The sequence below is a fragment of the Perca flavescens genome, chromosome 1, assembly GCF_004354835.1.
Source record: "Perca flavescens isolate YP-PL-M2 chromosome 1, PFLA_1.0, whole genome shotgun sequence".
In the NCBI taxonomy this organism is placed as follows: Eukaryota; Metazoa; Chordata; class Actinopteri; order Perciformes; family Percidae; genus Perca; species Perca flavescens.
Genome location: NC_041331.1, coordinates 8,391,574 through 8,417,155, shown reverse-complemented (window position 1 = coordinate 8,417,155; position 25,582 = coordinate 8,391,574). Strand labels below are relative to the sequence as shown.

The 25,582-nt window shown below is 40.5% G+C and overlaps 1 protein-coding gene across 2 annotated transcripts in view; it reads left to right on the top strand.

Moving 5' to 3' along the window:
- arnt2 (aryl-hydrocarbon receptor nuclear translocator 2) overlaps positions 1-25,582 on the top strand; it is a 75,477-nt gene that overhangs the window by 22,951 nt on the left and 26,944 nt on the right. For both annotated transcript variants that reach the window (XM_028575250.1, XM_028575260.1), the window contains 5 exons: positions 4,296-4,509; positions 6,297-6,510; positions 14,765-14,867; positions 20,277-20,342; positions 21,219-21,304. In XM_028575250.1, coding sequence (XP_028431051.1) covers positions 4,296-4,509; positions 6,297-6,510; positions 14,765-14,867; positions 20,277-20,342; positions 21,219-21,304 — 683 coding nt within the window. The remainder of the gene's footprint in view (positions 1-4,295; positions 4,510-6,296; positions 6,511-14,764; positions 14,868-20,276; positions 20,343-21,218; positions 21,305-25,582) is intronic.

Below are 25,582 nucleotides of genomic sequence, written 5' to 3'. Positions count from 1 at the left end.
ACTAAAATGGCATTTTGAGAAGCTTGATAAATATGGGCCCTAGTGCCGAAAGAGTCAGGATAGGGTAAAAATTCAAGTAGTAATAAAAAAAAGAAGTAAAAAAATATACAGTATATATATATATATATATATATATATATACAGTACAGGCCAAAAGTTTGGACACACCTTCTCATTCAAAGCGTTTCCTTTTTATTTTCATGACTATTTACATTGTAGATTCTCACTGAAGGCATCAAAACTATGAATGAACACATTTGGAATTATGTACTTAACAAAAAAATTTAAAATAACTGAAAACATGTCTTAGATTAGATTAGATTAGATCAAAACTATGAATGAACACATATGGAATTATGTACTTAACAAAAAAGTGTGAAATAACTGAAAACATGTCTTAGATTTTAGATTCTTCAAAGTAGACACCCTTTGCTTTTTTTATTAATAAGGGAACAAATTCCACTAATTAACCCTGACAAAGCACACCTGTGAAGGTAAAACCATTTCAGGTGACTACCTCATGAAGCTCATTGAGAGAACACCAAGGGTTTGCAGAGTTATCAAAAAAAGCAAAGGGTGGCTACTTTGAAGAATCTAAAATATAAGACATGTTTTCAGTTATTTCACACTTTTTTGAAAAGTACATAATTCCATATGTGTTCATTCATAGTTTTGATGCCTTCAGTGAGAATCTACAATGTAAATAGTCATGAAAATAAAGAAACTCATTGAATGAGAAGGTGTGTCCAAACTTTTGGCCTGTACTGTATATATATATATATATATATACACACCCACACAATACATAATGGCCCTCATTTATCAACCTAACGTAGAAACCAGCGCAGATATGACCACAGAAATACTCTTATGACAGGCTTCATGTGTGATTCATGAAACGTTCGTATCACACCAATCAGAGCGTAAGAATGGTCGGACATTGATAGATGCAGCGGCTGGAAACGATTGTAATTTAAATATCACGGCTAATATATTCTGGGTTTTGAGGCCTCGCCCCTACAATTTACGACATGGCGAGACGTAATCCGTCTGAGAAGCGGAACTTTTCAGAGGTGGAGACTGAAACCCTGATATCTCTGGTTCATTTGCACTAACGTGTGTACTTTTGGCAGCCTGAAAAGTGGTATTAAAGGCTGTAGAAAGAATGTGGAATAGAAAGAGATCACTGATGCGGTCAACAGTGTTGCCGTAGTAAATTGGACTCCAGCTGAAGTTTATTTAATTTATACATGCTTGACATATGTATTCTATGGTCCTAATAGTAATATACAGGCTTATATTGCAATCTCTTAGGCCTACATGTAGGTGTACCTATATTTAAATAAACACACGGTAGCGGTCCGGAGTTTATGCAGTGTCTTTTATTTTACTTGTGTTTTTTTTTCATGAGTCAGAACGAGGCAACAGCTGAGGGAGAGCGCGTGTCCTCCGCCCCCCCCGTGCTGGACCACCACCTCGACCCAGCCAAAATAACTCGGTCAATGGCAGAAATAAATCATTCACTTGAAAGAGAAACAAAAACCTGAAGAATAATTAAAAATGTTGTGCATCGTCATGTTTCCTGTATTGAATATCATTGCCAAACATAACACTATAGGCTACCTTTTAAAAGCGAGGAATAATATCCTGTCTCCTTCGTATAGCCCCGGTTGGGGCTGTTCTGGACACTGCTCTCCGGGCATCGGGTCATCTGGCTCCATCGCTACATTTATGGCACCGTGTCTTCCTGCACGATGTTGTGCAGAACCCCCCAGGCTAAAACAATGTTGCAGACCGGCGCATAGAGGTCTTCTAAAAGAGCCAGATCTGCCATTTCTGATAAGTGATCAACTCATGACTTCTCCTTCTCCTGTTAAACTGAGTATATGCTGCATCGCAAGTCCACACTGACTCGAAAACTTGCGTACACGAGTTCAGACCAGACGTGAGATTTTTTCGCAGCCTGCACTCACGTTCAAATTGATAAATGCCGAGCTTTGCGTAGGAATCAGCGCACGCTCGTCCTACGCCTGTTTTAGGTATGCACGTTTCATAAATGAGGGCCAGTATGTTTGCATACATCCCAAATGTGCTGTTATTTACAGTAGATGCACAAACAGGAGCCAACACATTAAGGAGGACAAAAGTAAGAAACCATGAGAGAAAAAAGTATTGTGTCATGTTAAGTTAGAAGCAAGAGCAGGTTGATTGTAGATAATTAAAGACAGATGCCTTAAAAAAAAAATAAAAAATAAAGGTGTAATCGATCTAAGTGAGGTGGGCAAGGTGTTCCAATCAGATGGCGCTTTAAATTTAAAGGCACGCCGTCCAATTTCTTTGGACATTCTGGGAACAAAGAAAAAGGCGAACTCAGTATGTCTCGGACTGTATGTTGATCTATATGGGACAAGATGTTGTTTTAAATAAGTAGGATAGTTAAAGAAAATTGATTTAAAAATAAACTGCAGCCAGTGAAAATGCCTTCTGGATTTAGCGACAATTAAGCGACTCAACTATCCATATGAAAGTCCTTATCAGACCAGAATGAGTTGTTTTTGGTCATTTTGTTTTATATCAGATGTCTGGCCAAAGAAGCCATTCCACTGTGGTGGGGGGAGGAGTTTACTCAGCAGGTGTGCAGTCAGTTGGGCTGGGTGATAGAAACACTGAGCGGCACATTGGTTGAAAATGTACTAACAACAAATGACATCACAGAAATGAATCCATCCAAGAAAACATTTAGACTAAAAACACCCACAGTGTCAAACACCAGAAAGTAGACAAATCCCTTTGGAACAAACAATGAAGCACTGAGCAACAGACTGGAACATTACTATCTGCTTTCTTAGCTTTGTTCCATATATCCTGGACATGCTTTTTCTCTATTTAAATAGTAAAATACATGGTGAAACGGACGTTCAGAAATGAGGGATTCAAACTTAAAGCCTCTGTGCGTAACTTTTTGATATTAATGAATGTCCGTTACAATCAAGCCATTGGCAAATTTTGGCGCGGTTATGGAAGGCTGTATCATGTGGACGCGCCGACAGTGTTGTTGTCATTACTTAGAATTCCTCATGGGGGAGACAGAAACTACGCACTATAGCTTTATTGAGCCATAATTGACCATCCCTGGCTGTGAGCAGTGATGTACAGATTTTTGTTTGCCACACACTTCTTGATACTGTGTTGAATACCAGAGAAAGATAAGCTCAAGGAAATCTTAAAGCTCAAGGGAAATATTGACGTTATATCATCATTATATCATGATACCGTGTATATAGATATAAACTGATATAAAAACACTAAACCTGTTACATGCTGCATGATGGAGATGCTCACACAACTACTAGAGTGTCCAGACTTTGGATTGTTCTACAAGAAGAGTAGAGAATAACATTTAAGAAGAAAAACATACTTTTTAGGCTTTTAATTTATTTAGTTTTGGCAAGAGAATTGTCCAAAATATTTGATATTGGGAATCAAACCCGCGGCCGCTACGTTGAGGACTGAGCCTCTGTATATAGGCAAGCACTCTACCATGTGAGCGCCTTCCCGAGGCTATTTTGCAGAGGCACCGTGGCTTTTCCCGGTGCGTAGCGCCACCCATGACGATTGTGATTGGTTTAACTCTCTGAGGTCTAAGGCCATTTTCACACATCTTCTTAAATTGACCATTTTAAGGTATTTGCATATAACGGATCCCCATGTTTTCATATCAAAATGTTCAGAACAAACTCGGCTTTCTGTAGAATGACGTCCACTTTCTTTTTATAGATTTTTGGAGCTAAAACTGAAACTTTGATGTTGGCTTTTTGAAATTCCTCAAATCTCTTTTGAAAACAAACAGTTATCCATACCGTGCCCTGGCCCGCCAAGGTGGGACCGGCCAGGTGAGACTCTGGCGTGGTAGGCATCACTGTGATCGCTAAACGTGCTCGGGTCAGGTTCTTAATTTACAGATGAACGGGAACTGTAGTCTGTGAGTCCCGCAATGTAAGGATATAATTGTATAATCTGTCCCTGAATGTTGTATTGCAGTGTGAGTGCAGGCCAGCGGGGGAGTGGGGAGGGGGGCCAATCGTGGTCAGGCACGGTTCAAGGGCCTGAGTGTGGTTAGGGCTGCACGTTTCAGGGGGGAAAAATGTAATTGCGATTCTTCTGCCAGTTATTGCGATTCGATTTGCGATTATTTTTTAAAAGTTTCGATTTGCGATTATTTTTTTTAAAGTTTAGCTAAAGTGGTTCTCAGTGTGTGCTCGCCAGGCTTCTGATTGCTCTCTCCTCTGTTTCAGAGAGAACCACAGTGAGATTGAGCGACGCCGGCGCAACAAAATGACCCAGTACATCACCGAGCTGTCGGACATGGTCCCTACCTGCAGCGCGCTGGCCCGGAAACCGGATAAACTGACCATCCTGCGTATGGCTGTCTCCCATATGAAATCCATGAGGGGCACCGGCAACACGTCTACCGATGGCGCCTACAAGCCCTCCTTTCTCACTGAACAGGTACTGTTCTGTCAGAGCCCCACAGATCTGTCATACGGGACGGATTCAGATCAAACATATTCACCTTCCTCACACTGTTTCTTGTTATATTTTTTAACCACATTTAATTTCATTTAATTGAAGTGGTTTGGGCAGTGAACATGCTTTAATATCAAAGTAAGAATCAGAATCAGAAGACTTTATTGATCCCTTCAGGGAAATTGGAAAGTTGCAGTTGCTTAGTCAGATTTAAGGTTAAAAAAAAAAAGGCGTGAGAGTAAGAAAAATACTATAAGTGTATAAAGTAACATAGCTTAAGTGCAAGAAATGAAAAATTAAGTAAAAGTAATACTTTATCAAGTAAGATTAGTTTAAAATGATTATGTTGTATGTTGTACAATGGATTGTACAAATGCTATTGGAGTCCAGTGTGAACATAGGTAGCTGCAGTGAACAAGTGGCTGGAACATGTCAGACTACAATGGTATCAAGTATTGCACTATTGTAACTAATACATTATTGCACATAATTGTCCAAAACAACATTATAGAGATGTGATATGGAAATAGTCCAGTTTTGACACTACACAAGTAAAAAATTGGTTCTATAAATTCCTCTTCACAAACTAATTGTGGAAATTCTCAGTTTGGACAGCCATCTGGTGAGCAAGATGAACATTTTCAGACAAGTACAAAAACAACTGGGACTCCATGAATGCTTATCTAGGTTTTTGAAACCAAGATATAAAGTTAATAATCTTCTAACCTGATCATAACGGGAATAACAGTGTGCATAACAGTGTGCATGTAGAAATATTCTGTGCATCAGAATAAGAGCTCGCTCAACGTAGAAATTGTAATTGTTTATAATTGTTACAAACCTCATTCAAAACTAGTGGATTAAACCTTTTCCCATCTTGCTCAATGTATGATGCAAATATTCTCCGCGGTTACTTTCGTTTTTTCAAAATACGTTTTCTCTTTTTGCACATTAGGTCCAAAATGTTCCTCTGTGAAGAGGCATTGTTTGTCATGTACAAGAGTATGTAACACTCAGGGGAACCAATGGGAAATGTCCTCCGCCTCCAGGGAGACAAAGGAAGACTTACCTTCTGTTCAGTTATTGCAGGATTGGTATATTCTGATAAAGTCATTGTTTCACAACAAAAGCACCATAGCAACAGGGCCACAAGCTCATATAACAGGTCCATTCTTTTCCAAAGGGTGACCTGGATTCAGTGTCTTGGACTTTGCTTACCATGGCCAAACATGCTCACTGTCACTTTTTAACTGTGCATCCTGGAAATGTTCCAAGAAACTGGAAAAAAATGTTAGGAAACATTGAAAATGACTCCCTGGGCAGATCGATACCTACTAATCTGGACAGTGGTTTGAGACACACCCTGAGACTGATGATTGTCATGATTATATACACTGACAATGGAAGGCTAAAGCCAGTGTGTAACTCCAACTCTGCTGTAACTCGCGCGTAACGCATGCAGAGCGGATGAACACTACACACACAACACTACGTTTCCACTATAATCAATGAAACTGGCTACACCAGGCACGAGAGCAGCGCGTAAGTGGTGCGTATGCACCGCAGAGATCCTTACAAGCCTAGAAATAGTTCTATTTATATTTTTTACGCGAGGTTTGTGTGGCCCTTTTACACCGAAATGGATCATAAAGTGTTTATATTTCTTTTAAATGAAACTACCGATATACAGGAAAAACAACTTAATGACGGTCAGTGAGCGTATTGGCAGTTTGATTTTTAGAGTTTCTGTTTCTTTCTGCTCCCTGTAGGAACTGAAGCATCTGATCCTGGAGGCGGCGGACGGCTTCCTGTTTGTGGTTGCTGCGGAGACGGGACGGGTGATCTACGTGTCGGACTCGGTGACGCCGGTGCTGAACCATCCCCAGTCGGAGTGGTTTGGCAGCACTCTGTATGAACAGGTCCACCCCGACGACGTGGACAAGCTTAGGGAACAGCTCAGTACTTCAGAAAACTCCATGACAGGTAGAGGCAGTACCGCCACTAAAAACTCTCTTCCAGCTCAAAGTTTTCCTTTTTTTTTCCTGCTTTTGCTAATAAATAGTCGGCTTGTTAGCTAACGTAAGTTTAGCGAATTGTGTTGTTAGTAGGGATGCACCGATCCAACTTTTTTAGTCCCGATACCAATACCGATGCTAGGGCTTTGTGTATCTGTCGATACCCGATACCGATCCGATACCGTTGCTGAATTAATAATAAACTGTATACCTTCCACCTTATAACTTCCTTCCACCATATGGAAGAGACTAAAGGCACCAGACCTTCCTAAGTAAACATTACTTTCCTAACTAAGACAAAATAACATAGATGTAATGTATTGAATTCTTATTTATTTGTTATTTAAAAAACAACTCTGCATTCAAATCGAAAATATATTGTAATCAAACTTCTTAAAATAAATTTAAATAAATAATAATGGGCCATCAGTAATGGGCCACCTTTATATAAGTTTATAATGGCTTATTCTACTGTCCGGAGTACATAGAATATCTCAAAAACATGTTAATGTCATCATGTTTACTAAAAGCTTTTATTACTAAAGGGTTTGGACCCACGACATTATACAATAACTTTATATGAAGGAGAATCCATGACACAGTTACAGAAGCTAAACTATTTGTATTGTACAAACTGCAAAGTAGTAAAATAAACTCAAATCGAATGAATACACATACAAACAACTACCGAGTAACGTTAGAGCGACGGGCAACAACAGTGGCTAAATTATGTCCGATTTGTTAGAAACAAAAAACTTGGTAACAACAGACGGCTCCTCTCTCGAGCACACGTTGTTCTGGTGCATCTCCGGTCTTTCTTCATCCTCTAGCTAACTTTCTTCTCGGGTCTTGAATGTGCAGTAGCGACCGGAGCCTCTCCCAGCTTAACAGACTGTTATGCTATCTGGCTAGCTAGTCTGGCAGCTGTAATGTTACCCAGCATGCAATTCGGCGGTGTAGCTACATTTGTAAATGTAAAATTATTAGTGTTAGAAACTGTTTAAGTCTCAAATTGTTATATGCTTTGGTGTTTTATCCTTTGTAAAGAGAGTTAGTTGTGGGTTAATTGTTGTGTTATGAAGTTACTACCATGAGTGAGAATGGTACGCAGTTAACAGGGGTCCCGGTGCTGGATCAGCCCGTGGATCTGTTAATTTTTCCGATCCACCGATCCAGCTATTTTGTCAATATCGGGGCCGATACCCAATCCGGATCGGTGCAACCCTACTTGTTAGCCTACAACACTGAGAAAAATGTGGAGTGAAATTTACTTAGAAAAAGCTAGCCAACAATTTCCACACAGAATTTCTTAGTAAATTTGACACAGTAAATTCTAAACAGTACTTACAATGTAAGAACGGTTTCTATCAAAGGCACTAAAGTAAACTTAACTAGCAAGTAGTAAAATGTACTAAGCAATCATGAATACAATTTAGTGAAAAACTAGTAAAACTTACTAAGGAATAGTGTGTAACATTTAGTGAAAAACTAGTAAAACTTACTAAGGAATAGTGTGTAAAATTTAGTGAAAAACTAGTAAAACTTACTAAGGAATAGTAATTAAAATGTCACATATACAGAAAATTGCAAGTAAATTTTCCTTAAGTGCTTTAGATAGAAACTATTCTTAAATTGTAAATACAATTTACTGACAATATATGTGTGGAAATTGTTGCCTAGCTTTTTCTAAGTAAATTTTACTCCACATTTGCATCTAATAGCAAAACTAATGTAACAGTTATTAGCTTTTCAGTTTTTTATACTTTAGGGATATTTATATAAAATCAACTTAAAAGGTCCTAAGATAAGGCTACAAAACATGAAACAGATACTTTTAAATAACAGCACCTTTATTGTGTTTACTACACTGGTGCAGAGATTAAAGCAACAGCTTACAATCACTCCAACACAGTAGTTCAATGTGAAGGATTTTGGCAAGGCTATCTGGATATCAAATGCCTGCACTTCTCTCTGATGCTCCGAAACTGTGCCACCTTTTTCAGCCCTTCCGAGTTTGCAGGTATGCAGTTAGATTGTGTGTTTGAATCAATGAGGTAATGATTAACTGCCGACTGGGAGGAGTGAAGTGTGGCCTAACATGGCTTTCCAGACCCCGGTCCGTCTGCCGCTGCTCCCTGGCTAGGTGCGCTGCTTCCGCGGCTTGGGCTCCACTCTGGTGCTGCCGGCCAGAAAGGCTCCTTCCCTTGTCACTCGATGGAAACTTCAGCGTTGTCACTCGGTTGACAGTTAATCTAGTATACGTTGAAAAACATCGAGAAAACTTAATATACTAACTCAGGAAACGCTGGATTAACTCTACACGTGTCCTCACTCTTCTGCTTTAAGCCTTATGACACATGCAGGCCACACCCACCCCAATCAGCCGTCAATGAACAATCAGAATCCTTTTTTCATCGTCATTCGTCAGAATGACCGACCATAGTTTGGCAGACATTTCAACTTGTCATAGCAGGAAAGGCAAAACAAATTTCAATGTGATGGCTCAGTTCCATGAAGTGTCCCATTAAGCCATGCCAGTGAGCCAGCAAGCACAATACCAGGTGTTGATTGTATGGAAAATGGTATTACTCTGACTTTGCTGTAAATCTACGGCAACACAAGTTCACCTGGAACTCCCAAACCACAAATATGTCAGTTTCTCACTGCCATTGTTTTCACATAGAGCTTAGTGTTAGCTACGATTGCTGACATCAGCTAATGGTAGCGCTTGTTGCAGCGGACCTCTACATAACTTCAGTCAAGTTAAATTTAAAGCTATAGTGCATAGTTTTCTGTCTCCCCCATGAGGAATTCTAAGTAATGACAACATCCACGCAGTTGCTTGTAGCCAAGGAGGACATGGAAGATAAAAAAAAAAACATGATGGACTTAGGGCTGGGCGATATGGCTAAAAACTGTATCACGATATAAGTGTGAGCGATAATTATTGATATTTTTTATGACCTATTTCAAATAAGGACCAGGACTACATAGTCAGACCAATTTTACATAGTTATAAAATCCTAAAAACTGCCATACTGACTTTTCCTGTTTTATCAACCATTTCCTCGCTCGCTGCGGCACTCACTTTCCACTTATCACTCCACACCGCCGGTTCTGTTATTGAAGAATCCAACACGAGACAGCAATATGGTGCAACCAAACTTGATACTGTTACAGGATTGGCTGTTAGAGTGTCACTGCCTACGTTGCTAGGGTACCAGAGAGAGTGCCTTTGTTCATGCAACCAAACTTGCTTCGCAACCTCTGGTTTCTTCCGTTTCTTATTGATGTATCGCGAGACATATCGTTATCGTTTTATCGCCCAGCCCTAGATGGACTTTTCAGAAGAGGAAATTATCTTTACTCGAGCATCTATGCGCGAAAGTCGCCGGGCGACACCATTTAGTAAACATAGCCATACTGAGAAATACAGAGAGAGTTGTGTGGAGCCGATAGGCTCAATTAGCTTTGTGTCAACTCATCTGGCAATGGCTTGAATCTAACGGACGCCAAATAATATAAAATAGTGGCACACTAAAGCTTTAACCAGCCAGTTCTATTTATTTTTTTTTATCAAAAAATGGCAAAAAGAAACAGACATGCTTGCTGTCTGGTAGTTCCAGGTGAACTCATGGAAGACATTAGCGTATGCTAGCTGTGTGGAGAGGTGTGTGGCCAGGCTTCAGAGCGGGCTGTGGGTCCAGAAGACGTTGTTTCCTTCAGATTACATGTACATCATGCTCTCCTTGTCCCTTCTCCTCAAGCCCCCCAGAAATTAAATTAAAAAATGAAAAGAAAAGTTTGAAAAACACAGAATGCACTGAAAAAAGTGCGAGATGAAGAAAAAAAAAACAGAAGGCAAAAGAAAGAATTAAAACAATCATAAATAAAGCTACCAGGACAGCGCTCCAATTTGATAGTTCATTGCAACACAACGGAGGTTTCGGGCAGCGGCGGAGAGTGTACTCGGGCAATTAGAACCAATTCTCCACACACAGGTGGGTTTAATTACACAGCCAGTAGTGCACAGGTGGAGTAAATCATCCATGACTAGCACATCAATCCCAACGAAAAATGCCACAACCAATCCAGATCAGGGTTAGTAAACCCAAACCAAAACGTATTTTTATGAACTAAGGATGTTACAATAAAATATAATATCCCTGCTCATCAACCCACAATGGCCTGAATCGGATTGACGGTAAATCCAGATCAGGTGAGCAGGAAAGGGATAGTATTTTAACATTCCTACTTTTAATATTCCTCTGTTCTGCCACATTATGCACAAAGGGTGTGTGTGTGTGTGTTATACAGTAAGACACTGAGGGTGAGAGTGACATTTAAAATGTAAAGCTGTCCAGCATGCTCATAGTGCTCACTAGAGGGCAACATTGTCTTAAACATTGTGTTAAATCTCTTCCTGTGCGTGATACTCTGGAGGCTTCACAGTCAACTCTCTGAGTTTGTATTTGTGTCTGTCAGTCGGTGCATCTGACCCCGGAGGCCTTCTGAACCGTGTAATCCACATAACACAATCATCTTCATGTAGAGCTGTGACAGATGAAAACACACACACACACACACACACACACGAGCATGCACGCATACATGAGCTCATACACATCCTCTGAAGTCCAAACATTTCTCCGGGTTACGAAGTCTTCTGCTGCTCAGTGTTTGAAATGTTGCATGTTTTTCCAGTTTACTGACGTGGAGCCAGAACACCAGTTGTTGCTGTCTGTAGTTCATTGTGGGAATAATGATAATCCATTAACTGTTTTGGAATCTTTTCTTCCGGGGGTGGGGAGGGTAACAACATGTTACTCAGTAGGCTTTAGGCATGTTGGTGAACATTGGACAGAGTCCCATCGCAGGTTAGCTGCTCCCAGTTCTTAGGCTAAGCTGGCAATATCCTGAGTCCAGCTCTGGACTTACTAAACAGACTCAAGATTGAAATCAATCTTGTCATCATACTCTCGGAAAGCAAGAAAATAACGTTGAACTATTTATTTAATGCTGTTGGTGGAGTCTCTTTCAGCCTCTGATCTGCAATGACAGATGGAGGAATTTTAATAGACAGTACAGCTGGGCGATGGAGAAAATCAAGTATCACGATATTTTTTACCAAATACATCAATGTCGATATTGTAGGGTTGACTATTGGTGCTTTCACAAAATATTAACACAATGAGAGCTTTGATAAATAATCACCAATAATGCTGATTCAGTGATCAAGTGGGTAAAGGCAAATAATAAAACAGCTAGTAAGTCTGGTAAGTTCAGACAATTACATCACTTTACTGTAATGCAGCCTTTTAAACCAGGAAAAGACATTTGTGTCATATCATGATGTTACAATATCCAACATTTCAGACAATATATAGCCTATATAGATGTTGATATAATATCAATATATTGCCCAGCCCTAATATACAAGTACAATAAACTTAGCTATTTGTCCTCTTAAGTGTTTCCTCTTGCTCCTGAAAGCAGGTAATATCAGCGGGGATTTCGCTTTCTCTTCAGCTCTCTCCCTAAGCCTAAGACCCTAAGATAGTGGAGATAGCGAGAGGGGAGGAACATCCAGCGCATCTCCCATGCGCCAGATGTCAGTCTTTATCCCAGCAGTGTACATCCATTGAGCCAGACTAGCTCTCCCATGTACACTGATAAAAACGTCATCCTGGCAGCAAAACATGTCATTGTTGCTGAGGAATGTTGAAGAAGATAGACACTTTATTATTCGTCACATACAGTCGTACAGTACAATGTAGTGAAATTCACTCTCTGCATTTAACCGCAACAGTATTTTCCCTGGGTTTGTGGAAGACTTATGTGCGCATATTTGGCGCAGGGGTTTAGGGGTTGTCCCTCAAGAACATGTGATGTTTTTGAATAAAAAATAATGCAATTTCAGATAATTTTGGATCATTATGATAACCATATCTCTGTCTAAAACGTTAGAAAAGCTGGAGCAGATAATACATAAATAACTCGAATTGACAGGTGGCCAGAGGAGTCTGGGACCGACCTAGCCTCGTGAGACCTTCCTGATCTCGCGAGCTCCAGTTTTCCACTCGCAGATCAGTCTGGCATATTGAGATAGAGAAAATATGGAGCCGTTCGCCAAACGACCAGGCCAATCAGCGTTGGTTTTGAGGTGGGTTGGTGGTGATAAACAGATGGTTTATCCAATCAGCTAACCAGTATTTTCAGACAGCGGTAGCCCTAATTCTGTTAGCCGCTCGCTAATTTTTTTTTCTTCTCTTGGATCCTTCTTTTGGAATATGGTCCGGGAACCTGAAATAGTGCCTTTTATTCCTAAATTCTCATTACACAAACGGCAAATATCCTTTACCGACATGTTTGCATGCTGAGCTAACGAGCTATGCTTTGCCTGCAGCAGCAGCTTCGTGGTTCAGATTGGTTGATTTGGCCCGTCTATCACCAACATAGGTGATAGACAAATGGTTCATCCAATCAGCTAACCAGTATTTTCGCCCCTTCCCAAAAGTTCTCCAACGGAAAGTTCCCAGATGGATATGCCGAGCAAATGCGAAGCAATCCATCTGGCGGAGTCAGGTTAGGACCGACCCACTCTACCGCTGAATCCACAGCCACTCACAACATGTGTTATTGTTGTAGTTAGTCTGTCTAAATAATTGTCCAAATGGTTGTGCTGCGTGACATGCTTCAGTGGAAACAATCAGCATTCATGCTAACGTAGTTCCCCAGCGATTTAAGCAGTTCTTTTTATTTATATTATAATCCTCCAACTAATGTGACCCTAAATAGTAAAATAGTCGATTGCTTGAACGAAGATGTCTTAGGTCATGTGACAATATGCCATTTTAGGCCCTTAACAGGTGTGGAACATTTTTAAACTCCTAGAGCACTCAACCGATCCTTCTCAAACTGGGTCAGCATCATGTCAAGACTTTCAGGATGCCAAATTGCAAAGCTTTTGTATTTTCATGGAACGGTGTTGCCGTGGCGATGTGCCCATTGCCCATATTGAGTCAACTCATTTCCTGGTTCTCCTCCATAAACATCATGAAATCAAAGAGAGGGTTAACTTTTCCTGTTAAAGATTTCCCACCGTGGTCAGAAAGCACAGGGGAGACACTTTGTTTCTCTCACTATGACTCTAGAGTCGGTACTTGCTCCGAAGCTAATCGCCGTCACTCTCTCACTTATCCCTCTGTCACTCACTCTGGGGAACACACACACACACATGCTGGCTCGACGCACACACCAGCGCACAAGTATAAACATCAGGCCACTTACGTAGGCTACGGCGAAAGCTCTGCATGGAGCCTCCACAGAACCATAAAACAGGCTTTAGTCTGTCCCACAGAGGAAGTACAGGAGAGACGCGAGGAAAGAGGAAATGAGAAAATGTGTTGTAGAGGAATGAGACGTCCTTTCCTCTGAGCGTCGCATGAATTCGTCAGCTTTATGGGCGGAGTTAGCAACGGCTTTCAACTGCACAGCTTACAGGAAGGCTGCTCAAATGTATCCTCACTTAAATCTCTTCCTCTATCCTCGCTCCTTGCTCCTTGCTCCTTGCTCCTCGGGGCAGGAATAAAAGCTATGAGATTGCCTTCATGAAGGAGGACCAGAACAACCTCCGGTTCAAGCGGGAGCAAAGAGATATCAAATAAGGGACTTGGGAAGCAGCCCTTATCTTATTAAATCTTATCTTATCTTATCTTATCTTATCTTATCTTATACAGCTTCAGTTGTGTTTCCTGCTGGGCTACAGTGTTTTCTCATCATTGCATTCCCTTGTTCTCCCATGTCTGGAGGTAAAAAAAGAAACACAACTATTGAGCTTCGATCAAAGACTAAATTGGTGTGTCTTCTTGAGTTTTTTCTGTTAGCCCAGTAAACGTCTGTCCTGGGACAGGGATCCCTCCCTGAGGTTTCTACCATTCCTTCCCCCTTAAAGGTTTTATTTGGGGGGAGTCTTTTCTTTATCTGATGCAAGGGTCAAAAGACAGGGTTTGCTGCGCTGTATGGATTGTAAAGCCTTCTGAGGCAAATTTGTGATTTGTGGTATTGGGCTATAATAAAATTGAATTAAACACATACAACACCATTTGCTCCTCCTTCAGGTTTGCTACTAAGACCACAGGTTATAAGGAGTAACCAGTTTGTTGTAAATAAGTCTGTACTGGTCTGCATGTTAATGGTATGTGTGGTTTGTGTGTTAACAGGACGGATTCTGGACCTGAAGACAGGAACAGTGAAGAAGGAGGGACAGCAGTCCTCCATGAGGATGTGCATGGGGTCCCGGCGCTCCTTCATCTGCCGCATGAGGTGTGTGTGCGACTGTGTGTGTGTGTGTGTGTGTGTGTGTGTGTGTGTGTGTGTGTGTGTGTGTGTGTGTGTGTGTGTGTTTCTGTCCGTTGACTTGGTGAAAAGTGTTGTTGTTATTATTTTAAAAATCAGTGAGCAGTCAATCCAGAGCTAGTCTGTCTGCAGTCATGCACAAGTGTTACATTATCTTGTTTTATTTAAACATAATTCAATTTCAATTAAATGTTATTCATAGTGTCACTTACAGATAGAGTAGGTCTAGACCACACTCTTTAATTTACAAAGACCCAACAATTTCCCACGAGCAAGCATTTGGTGTGACAATGGTGAGGAAAACTTCCTTTTTACAGGCAGAAACCTCGGACAGACCCAGGCTCTTGGTGGGTGGCCATCTGCCACTTCCGGTTGGGACACAGAGACACTGATTCAGAGACACAGAGATACAGATATAAAGAGACACTGATACACAGAGACACTGATACAGATATACAGAGACACAGAGACACTGATACAGATATACAGAGACACTGATACAGATATAGAGAGACAATGATACACATATACAGAAATACAGAGACACAGAGACACTGAGACAAATATACAGAGATACTGATACAGATATACAGAGACACAGAGACACTGATACAGAGACACAGAGACACTGATACAGATACACAGAAATACAGAGACACTGATACATATATAACGATATGCAAAATTGGGATATCGAATATTTCATAATTTGTATAATCCGACCCCCCAAACATTAAATGAGCTGAAGGAAGTTAAAGAGAAAACAAATAACGCACACCATAACCTTCTAAACAATTATATGTAGCGATTTTAATACTGTAGGGGTTTGTTTGACTGTATTTTCTTGTACAAAATCACGATCGTCCCGCACGAGAGTAAGCTGCTACTAGTTCTTACCTTGCGCGTTATGACGTTCACTCATGTCAACAAAGATGGCGGCGCGCGATTGTGCAGCGGCTCTCCTGTCGGTGTATATTTATACAAGTACGTACAGCCACACTGAACTAATCAATACAGGACCACGATATAACACAGCCGTTACGAGAGCCTTCCAGGCGGCTCATAGCATCCCGGAGCCCTCCAGGTTGTTGTCGGCGCTAGCATGCCGAGCTAGCTATCTACCGGCAGAATGAGAAAATAACTCTGGCACGACCAGAGGCGGAGGACTGCCTTTTTGTGCACAATGAATGGAGTACCAACTGCAGGATCGTTGCCAAGCACGGCTCACCTGACCAGGAGCCCTGTCGGTAATATACTGACCATTTTATTTACTACGAAAACAGCACACTGCCGTCTACATAGCCCCCGATGCTAACTTTAGCAAAAGTTTGGTTCACTGCTAACCATAGTGAACAAACTGCAGCGCGATCACCTGAATACGGGATACAGGGGACTTTTACAAGGCGTCCTTAAAGTCTGTTCCCCTCCAGCTTTCTCCCAGCATGTAGATTGTGTTACTAGAGGGAAGAACACACTAGACCATGTATACAGAACTGCACCTCTCCCTCACCTGGGCCAGTCAGATCACATCCAACTCCTGATCCCAGCATAAGTCCCGGTCAGAAGGACTATACAGCCAAGTAGGACTATCAGAACCTAGTCTGACCCAGCCCTGTCCCAGCTCCAGGACTGCTTCCAATAAGGACATGGTTGTGTGCAATATGTTACAGAACAGAGCCCTTTGTTTATTGTTATGATTTCATCTTGCTTGTACATTTTCCCAAGAGAACCACTGAAATAGCCTCCGAACAGGGATTCTTTTAACTTCTAGAAGCATTTGAGATACAATGATACACATACAGAAATACAGAGACACTGATACAGATATACAGAGACACAGAGACAATGATACAGATATACAGAGTCACAGAGGCGCTGATACAGATATAGAGAGACAATGATACACATACAGAAATACAGAGACACTGATACAGATATACAGAGTCACAGAGGCGCTGATACAGATATAGAGAGACAATGATACACATACAGAAATACAGAGACACTGATACAGATATACAGAGACACAGAGACAATGATACAGATATACAGAGACACTGATACAGATATACAAATCTCAAGGCACTACATTTCCAAAACTTCAAAATGTTATAGTATTTTGTTATGTCACCCTTAATATTGTGATTTTTTCAAAAGAGATTGTGAAATATTTAGGTTAGGAATTAGCCCATTCACATATTTAAATTCTTATATTTTACTGTAAAACTGCAATTAGATGAACTGAACGATCGAATTGTTGAGACTATAACTGATCTAACGATGTGTAGCATGCCCATGTTGCCATAAAAAAATAGAAAGCAAAATAGCACATTTTACACTGCTGAGTTCACTAGAGTTTTGTGTGGGTTCAGGCTGTTAGGTAAGCTGCCTGGCTGTGTGTAGTATGTGGGGGCTGTGTGTATCCTTGCTGCTATGTCATAAATAAGGGGGTTCTCACTCCTTGAGGCTCTGCAGTCCATTTTTTGACTCAGAGACCAGAGTTTGAGGACTTGAGTTGAATTTAGGAATTGTGTCACGAATAGATTTAGATAAAAGACTCATTAAAATGAATAAGGTGTGGCTAAAACGAAGCCTATTGAAAACAAATGGAGCCTCTGATATAAGGTCACATCTGCTTTGTAACAGTGATTGGGAATCAAATGACAGGAAGGCAAGCTGAAATGGTACTCGTGATAAATAGTGGAGGGCTATTGTAATGCTGCAGGCAGTCAGCAGTATGTAACTCACAAAGTGACAGCCATTAAACATTTGCAACGTTTGCATTAGACATATGAATGGCAATTTTCTTTCTTTCAGCTGCTGCCTACACAGGATATTCAAGAGTCGTGCTGAGCAGTTTCTAATTAGTCCCTCAAAAAGCTTTTACAATAATGTTTGATTTGTGATTGTGGTGATCAGGCTATCATTCCCACAATTATTTATAAAAATAGAAAAAGGAGTACCAAGGTGAGCTGAAAGCAGAGAAGGAAACTAGATGTAAGTTAACAGTTAAAAAGTAGAGTGGAGCAATAATCAGGATTACAATAGTAATAGTAGTTGAACATTAGTTTATGGAATAAATTCAAGGTATGAATGGGATTAAAACTCCTAATGTATGAACGATTCTCATTTTCTCTCTCAATTTCACTCATTTGTTTCTCATTTTCACTCTCATTTTCTATGGAATGCTTTGGAGCCCGGCTGTCTTACACTGGCAACATCATCATTATTACTATCGCAGTTGTTACGGCCACAGCAAACAAACACAACTTAAATGTGACCATCAACATATCGAAAAAGAACACCAAACCCGAATATTAGTTAAAGTAAATTAAAGTTTATTCACAACTTAACTATTATTGATTAAACCAAAACTATCGGAGTCTGGAAGTCTGGCCAAAAAGAACAAAAGAAGGGAAGAAGCCTGAGCCAACCAATTAAGGGCTGTCGGACCCAGAACTAAAGAGTAGTGACTAACTAACAGAAACACAGCTGCGGAAACTAGACAACCAGACCTCCATCCTCAAAGCAATAAAACACAAAAGAAGACAAAAGAAGACAACGGAAGACAACAGTGATTAGAGCTGCTTCAGTCTCAGAGACCCTATCCCTGTCTCCCAGCCTTCCAGAGAGGAAGAAGAGAGCAGGGCAGGGAGCGCATAACAGCAGTTATTATGCATTATTATTCACATTATTTTCCTCGATAATCAAGCCAGTAGACTGATGATACCATTATATCTCAGTGGCAGCAATGTAAATCGCAATCGTAAAATGACTTTTTTCTCCAAATCCAAATCTTCCTAGTTCCCAGATACTTATACTTTCCTACAAACTCAATGCCAGAGATGGTGGGAGAGAGATTTTTTTCCTCAAATCAATGACCATGTCCTTGGTCTTTGTGGCATTTAATTGGAAAAAGGCCTCATCGCACCCCCGAGGTTGTTGATTAAATAACTGATGATTCCATACGGCATAGATAATTAGACTTAGCAGGCTCCTTATCTATATGCTAATAATTATTGCCATGTGGCAGACACCACTCTATCTCCGCTCCAGAGCTGCTGACCCTGTACAAACCCAGTTTCTTGCTAAATATTTCTCTTTCCTTGTGTCACGATATCACATTATCATAGCCCTCCTGACTCATTGGCTACAAACTGCATCAACGCAGCTTTTACTGCTTCAAGGGTTTGAAGGGGCTCTTGTTTAGTTTAACAAAACAGCAGACCTTTTCCATTTTCCTTCTTTCTGTCCAGCGCGTGCTGGCTGTAGCCTTGTTTTGTCTGGATCCATCACAAAGGCCTGCGAGTCGCACGAGATCGGAAGTGTGTCATGTTGTTTGGAATTTGTTGGACTGGCATGTTCTCCTGTTCTGTTGCTATTCCAGGCTCTGCTTAATTCAAACAACATGCAGTCGGAAAGACATTGCAAGCAAACAGTGAAACTCAACCACTTCTGTGACACGTACGTTAACATGGTTTAGAGGAATAGCACATTTCAGGGAAGCCATTACAGGCTCCAGGCAGGCTTATGTAATGTTCAGCCACAAAACTGGCCTTTATTCAGAAAACGACTGTTTACCACTGGCCTGAAGGAAATTCCACTGAAAGCAATGGCTGCCTCCAGGGTTCAAGCTCCAGTTTGTAACCCCTTTGACTTGGGGTTCATTCTATACACTGAGCAGGGATAACATGTAGTCAGGCCTCATTTTGGCAATGTTACAAAAACAACCTACTGCCATGGCCAGACAAGTGTAGTCACTCAGTCATGCTTCCGGCAAGCTTTGGAGCTTTAAGTCAGCCTAAATGTTGCTGATTCAGACGAAGAATGCTTCATCTTTGTTCTGTTTGTGTAATTGTTATCTAACTGTGTATTTTTCTTTTCATTTCTTCTTTTGAGCGAAGCTGCTCATGAACGCAAAATGAATTTCAGTGTAAATTGACGATAAAGTTGAACTGTATGTACGAAAACTGATGTGAAATAGTATTTACATGATCAAAATGAATCCAAACACAAATCATATAACCCATCCAATAGGGATGTTAATGTTTAACCATTTAACCGTAACCCGACAAATAAGAATTTTGACCAATTAATACTATTAGTTAAACTGTTAAAATAATATTTATAAAAAAGTTATTAAAAACGAAAAACAAATAGGATATACTTATTTACCAACCATAAAAATTACAAATAGAATTGATTGGTTGATCATGATTGATTGAATAAAGAGATCATGTCAACTGTGTCTGTACATGACATTGTTTGTTAAGCAGTGCTGCCTCCTACTGTGATTAGCAACCATGATTGCTGGTATCATGTACCACTGGAATGTAATTTGTGCTTTTTTTGTTTTTCTTTTGTGTTTGTGTGCAGGTGCGGTAGTGCTCCTCTGGATCACATCTCCCTAAACCGTCTGTCTTCCATGAGGAAGAGATACAGGTACATGGTTGTGACTCCTCTCTGCCTCACCCTCGTTCCCCGGTTTGACATGTTCTTGTCAGGCTTCAAAGTCCTGTTCCAGTCTCTGACTGGCTGTTGACAGTCAGCAGATAAAATCACATAGTGTGCGATATGTATAGATTCTAGTCCCGTCTTTGTAGATTTCAGCTAGTCTTTGGGTTTGTCACAAACTGTCCAGCTGCTAAAATCCAGATGAGAGATGAGAGGAGATAAAACAAATGTTGATATGCTCATCTGGGTTGCTTTCAATTATTACCTACACTCACAGGCTTTGCAATCAACAGGAAGTGCTTTAAAGCTACATTGTGTAAGAATTTCTTACACTTTCTCCCCCTTGCATTCGTCACGGTGCCAATAGGTGTAAGAGGGCGAAATTCGGAGGTATATCCCTCTTTGGCTGATGTATTTTAAAGATGGAGGCGCTACACGCCTGCCATCATTCGAGCAAGTCGCTCATATGTATTCTGAATGATTCTGAATGTCAGATTCTACGCTTAGGAGTATACTTTGATTAGTTGGTGGAAGTAATTACACATGAATGAGTACATATTTGTGAAAGAACAAAGGTTTTTTTGCTAAGAATCAACTCATTACACAATGTAGGTTTAAGGACTTTCTTTCCCAGGGTTTTGTCTCTCAGGCGACAGCACAATGCCCTAATTGTTCGATTGCTGCAGATTTTAAGGGATGTTTGTATTGTTATACTTACTGCATTGTTGTTGGGTACCTAACATGTTGGTGTGTGTGTGTGTGTGTGTGTGTGTGTGTGTGTGTGTGTGTGTGTGTGTGTGTGTGTGTGTGTGTGTGTGTGTGTGTGTGTGTGTGTGTGTGTGTGTGTGTGTGTGTGATGGACAGGAATGGCCTTGGACCCTCAAAAGAAGGAGAGGCTCAGTACTCTGTGGTGCATTGCACTGGCTACATCAAAGCATGGCCTCCTGCAGGTAAACACACACACACACTTTAACCTCCTGAGTTATGTGATCACAAGTGGAGTAGACAATAACCTTATTTTTAGTTTCATAAAACGTACCTGGATTCATTAATATGTAGGATATTAAGCTAAAGACATTTCAATTCAATTCAATTCAATTTTATTTATAGTATCAAATCATAACAAAAGTTATCTCGAGACACTTTACAGATAGAGTAGGTCTAGACCACACTCTATAAATTCCAAAACCCCAACAATTACAGTAATTCCCTCAAGAGCAAGCATTAGTAGTGGCTATTGCGACAGTGGCAAGAAAAAACTCCCTTTTAGGAAGAAACCTCGGCAGACCCAGACTCTTGGTAGGCGGTGTCTGACGGGCCGGTTGGGGGCGTGATGAACAGTGGTGATAACAGTCACATTAGAAGTCACAGTGACTTTGAAGGTCATCGTGGAAGTTCATGTCATAGCAGGGCACATCGTGTCATACTGAGTAGTGCAGTCTCCTATACCGGATCCTGACTACTCTGTGCATAGGAACATCACAGCGTTGCGGGATGTGAACCTCCTCGAACCCCGACTGGGAGCTGGTTTCACAATACTGGAGCCTGATAGCTGAAGGCCCTGGCCCCCAGTTACTATTTAGACAATGCAACTTCTGCTGTTGCTATTTAGAAGTCGGCAAGCCTGATTGGTCATGAAAATGTGTGTGTACTTCGGGCATGTGTGTATTATATAATAACAACAGAGTGTAAATTTGAATTTCCCCATTGGGGATCAATAAAGAGTATAAATTATAAATTATAATTATTTCACTATGTTAAACATTTCTCAAAGATGTGCGTTAGCTCTCCTGTCCAACTATTTTACTGACCTGCAGACGGAAATAAAAAAGAAAAAAAAACTCCCTAACCCATCCGAATATGTTTTTTCTGTTTACCACTCTCATCAAATTGAAGCCAAGTCACTTTCTTTGGAACCTCCTTGAAGACCCCCCATTTAAAGCATTGTCTGCTGCAAGTCTGCTGATATTCCATATTTGATTGCCTGCGTGCTGGCGACAGCCGTGGCTAGAGGCACTATGTTTTTGTACCATTCTCATGAACGCAGGAGAAAATTTCCTCAAATTTAGCACAGACGTCCACTTAGACTTAAGGATGAACTGATTAGATCTTGCATACCTCATAAGGCCTGCTCATAAGTATTCACAAACAAATGTCAAGTCACATAGATTTTGGATGAGTCCTGCAGGATGGTTTCGGTTGATTTGGAAAAGTACAGTAGGTAATTCTACCATTTTCTATGTTATTCTAGTTTTTCATATTGTCAACAAATACTTATGAACTGTCATTTGGTAATTAATTTAATTTAGTTTAATGTTTAATTTACTTTATTTTAATAATTAATTTACACTTTTATGAAGTGTCATTTGAAAAGTTCTGACACTTTAAATGCAAAGTTAGCATTGTTTGAGATGTTTGTGTTATGACAACTTGACATTAACCTAGACAACATAACTATAAACATGTCATAGCAGGCCTAATTATCAAACCCCAAGAAACTATTTAGCTTTATCTATTTACATTACATTAAACGTGGTAAAAGTTCAAAGTTAAAGTGGTTGGTTATTAGACCTGGCATTAGAGGCTGGCATTAGACCAATATAATTGTGTCATGAATATTGTCAAGTGAAACAATTTGGACTTGTCATAAAGATGTCATGAAATGGTAAACGGCCAGTTTGATGACAGTGAATACAGTACCGAGGTGATTTATGGAGTTTTGGACAGATAGTTTTAGGCCACTTGTTGCTAAAGTAAACGCTAACTGCTGCTTACTGTAGTTAGCTGCCTTTAGCTTGGTTAGCGCGGTTAGCTATACAGCTGTCAGAGCTATGTTCTGTCCTCCACCGGACACGTTCACCTTGTTCACTGGGAGCTCAGGCCAGGCAGAGGCAGCTAATCCTACCAAGCATGGCGGGGGGGAACATAACACACATACAGTGCTATTGGCTACTGTTAACGCCAATCAATTAGTTTCATAATTAGGCCTGCTATGACATATTTATTAAAGCTTATAATGTCTTGCTTAATGTCAAGTTCTCAAACAGTGTCTTCTTTGCATTCATTTTATAATTTAGTAAATTACACTTAATGACATTCATAAAGACTCCTTCATGTTCATTACAGCTGTCATGTCGTGCTATGACGGTGTCATGACAGTCTTATGCACACCCCTTCAAATAAAGTGTTACCCAAATCACTCTGCAGTTATTTGTGCATTGTGTTTTCTGTTTTAACACCATAGAAGGAAAGTAGGAAAGTAGTTTTGACAGTAAGAAGAACTAAAATAACACAGGAAAAGGTAGACTTACTTACTCTACTGTCAACTGAAACCATTTGTCCAAAATCTGTTCTTAAGGTTAAGAAGATCAGATTTATAAAAGAACAGGAGAATCTATTTATAAGAAGTCTTAGATTTAACTTTCAGATATATTTTTACCTGTCACGTGTGTGTGTGTGTGTGTGTGTGTGTGTGTGTGTGTGTGTGTGTGTGTGTGTGTGTGTGTGAATGGTTCTTGTACTATGTAAAAGTGCTTTGAGGAGTTGTTAAGGCAAGAAAAGCGCAATATAAATACAGTGCAATATATATGCTAATATAAGGCAATCTTAGCCTCATACTGTATAACTAGTGCAACACACACATACAAACACATTGTTTACACTTGTATTGGGTGCACCCCATTGGTCTTAAATGGCCTCTTAGAACTTCTAAGACTTCACACTGGAATATTTCTCTTTAACACAAATACACACACACTCAACATATGTGTTTTGAAATCACTGACACATGGTTTACTTACTTGCACTAAAAATACTCCTTGGAATGTTCTGGGCATAATACTGCTTGCAAACAGTCATCACACGACACACACACACACACACACACACACACACACACACACACACACACACACACACACTCATAAGTGTCAGATGTATAACAGAGAGACATGCGCTGCAGACACAGATGCATTGCACATTGAGCAGCCGTACAGATGCTGCTGATTGAACTGTTTGAGGAGAGGAATTTATTTATCACGAATGAAGACAGAGTCATGGTTCTGTTTTTTGTTATGTGGAGAGTAGCTAATAGTAAACTGCCATAGTTTAACTGGAAGGAACTAAAATGTCTGCTCTGTGATTACTGCATATTCTCCAGCACCCAGGTCAATCTGGATGTGATTACACACCTTTGATTTGTTTTTTATAGACTTATTTATCTTCTTTGTGGCCTTTGGATCGGCTGTGGATGGTCCTTGGTAAACCTGGGATTATCCAGACAAGGATTAGAATATGGCTTTCGAAGGTCATTGTAAAATCAGTATGATCTGGATCTGATCAAATATTTTTCAGCCTGGAACCCGATGAGAGTTCTTTAAAGGTCCCTTTGGAGGCTTTTATATAGACCTTAGTGGTCCCTTAATACTGTATCTGAAGTCTCTTTCCCGAAATTCAGTCTTGGTGCAGAATTACAGCCATTAGAGCCAGTCCCACAATGATTAGTATGTGCCATTTCTGTGTCTGTAGCTATTGAGAAGGAAAGAGGGGAGGGCAAGGTGGAGGGTGGGGACTGTGGCCTTGTCCAACTGCCACGTTGCTCGTTTGAAAGCCATGATGTCTCTCTCTCATGGGTTGGCCACATTCTCTGGGCGGGCAAAGCAGAGAAAGGGGAGGTAACTTTGCTCCTTATGACCTCATAAGGAGCAAGATTCCAGATCGGCCCATCTGAGCTTTCATTTTCTCAAAGGCAGAGCAGGATACCCAGGGCTCGGTTTACACCTATCGCCATTTCTAGCCACTTGTGGACCATAGGCAAGCTGGGGGAACGCATATTAATGTTAAAAAATCTCATAAAGTGAAATTTTCATGCCATGGGACCCTTAATATTGGATATCTGCTGATACCAAGTCTGAGCCAAGACTTAGATTGTCCTTAATGTTGACTAAATAGAGAGATGGCGTGCCACTCTGTTGAAGTTGTTAGAACTACAGAAACACTCTGATGTACAGTGGTGTTACTCAGTTGAGCCTCTTCTCTAACAAACCAAATTTGGCTAGTGAGTTAGTTAGTTAGTTAGTTAGTTAGTTGTAGGGATGTCCCACCAATGTGGCCACCGATCCCGATCCGAATTCATCTAATATTGAGTCGGCCCTTATCAAGTCCTGATCCTATACTTAGCACAGTGCACACTTCAAGTACATTGAAGTTACTAAAATCAATCCAATGTA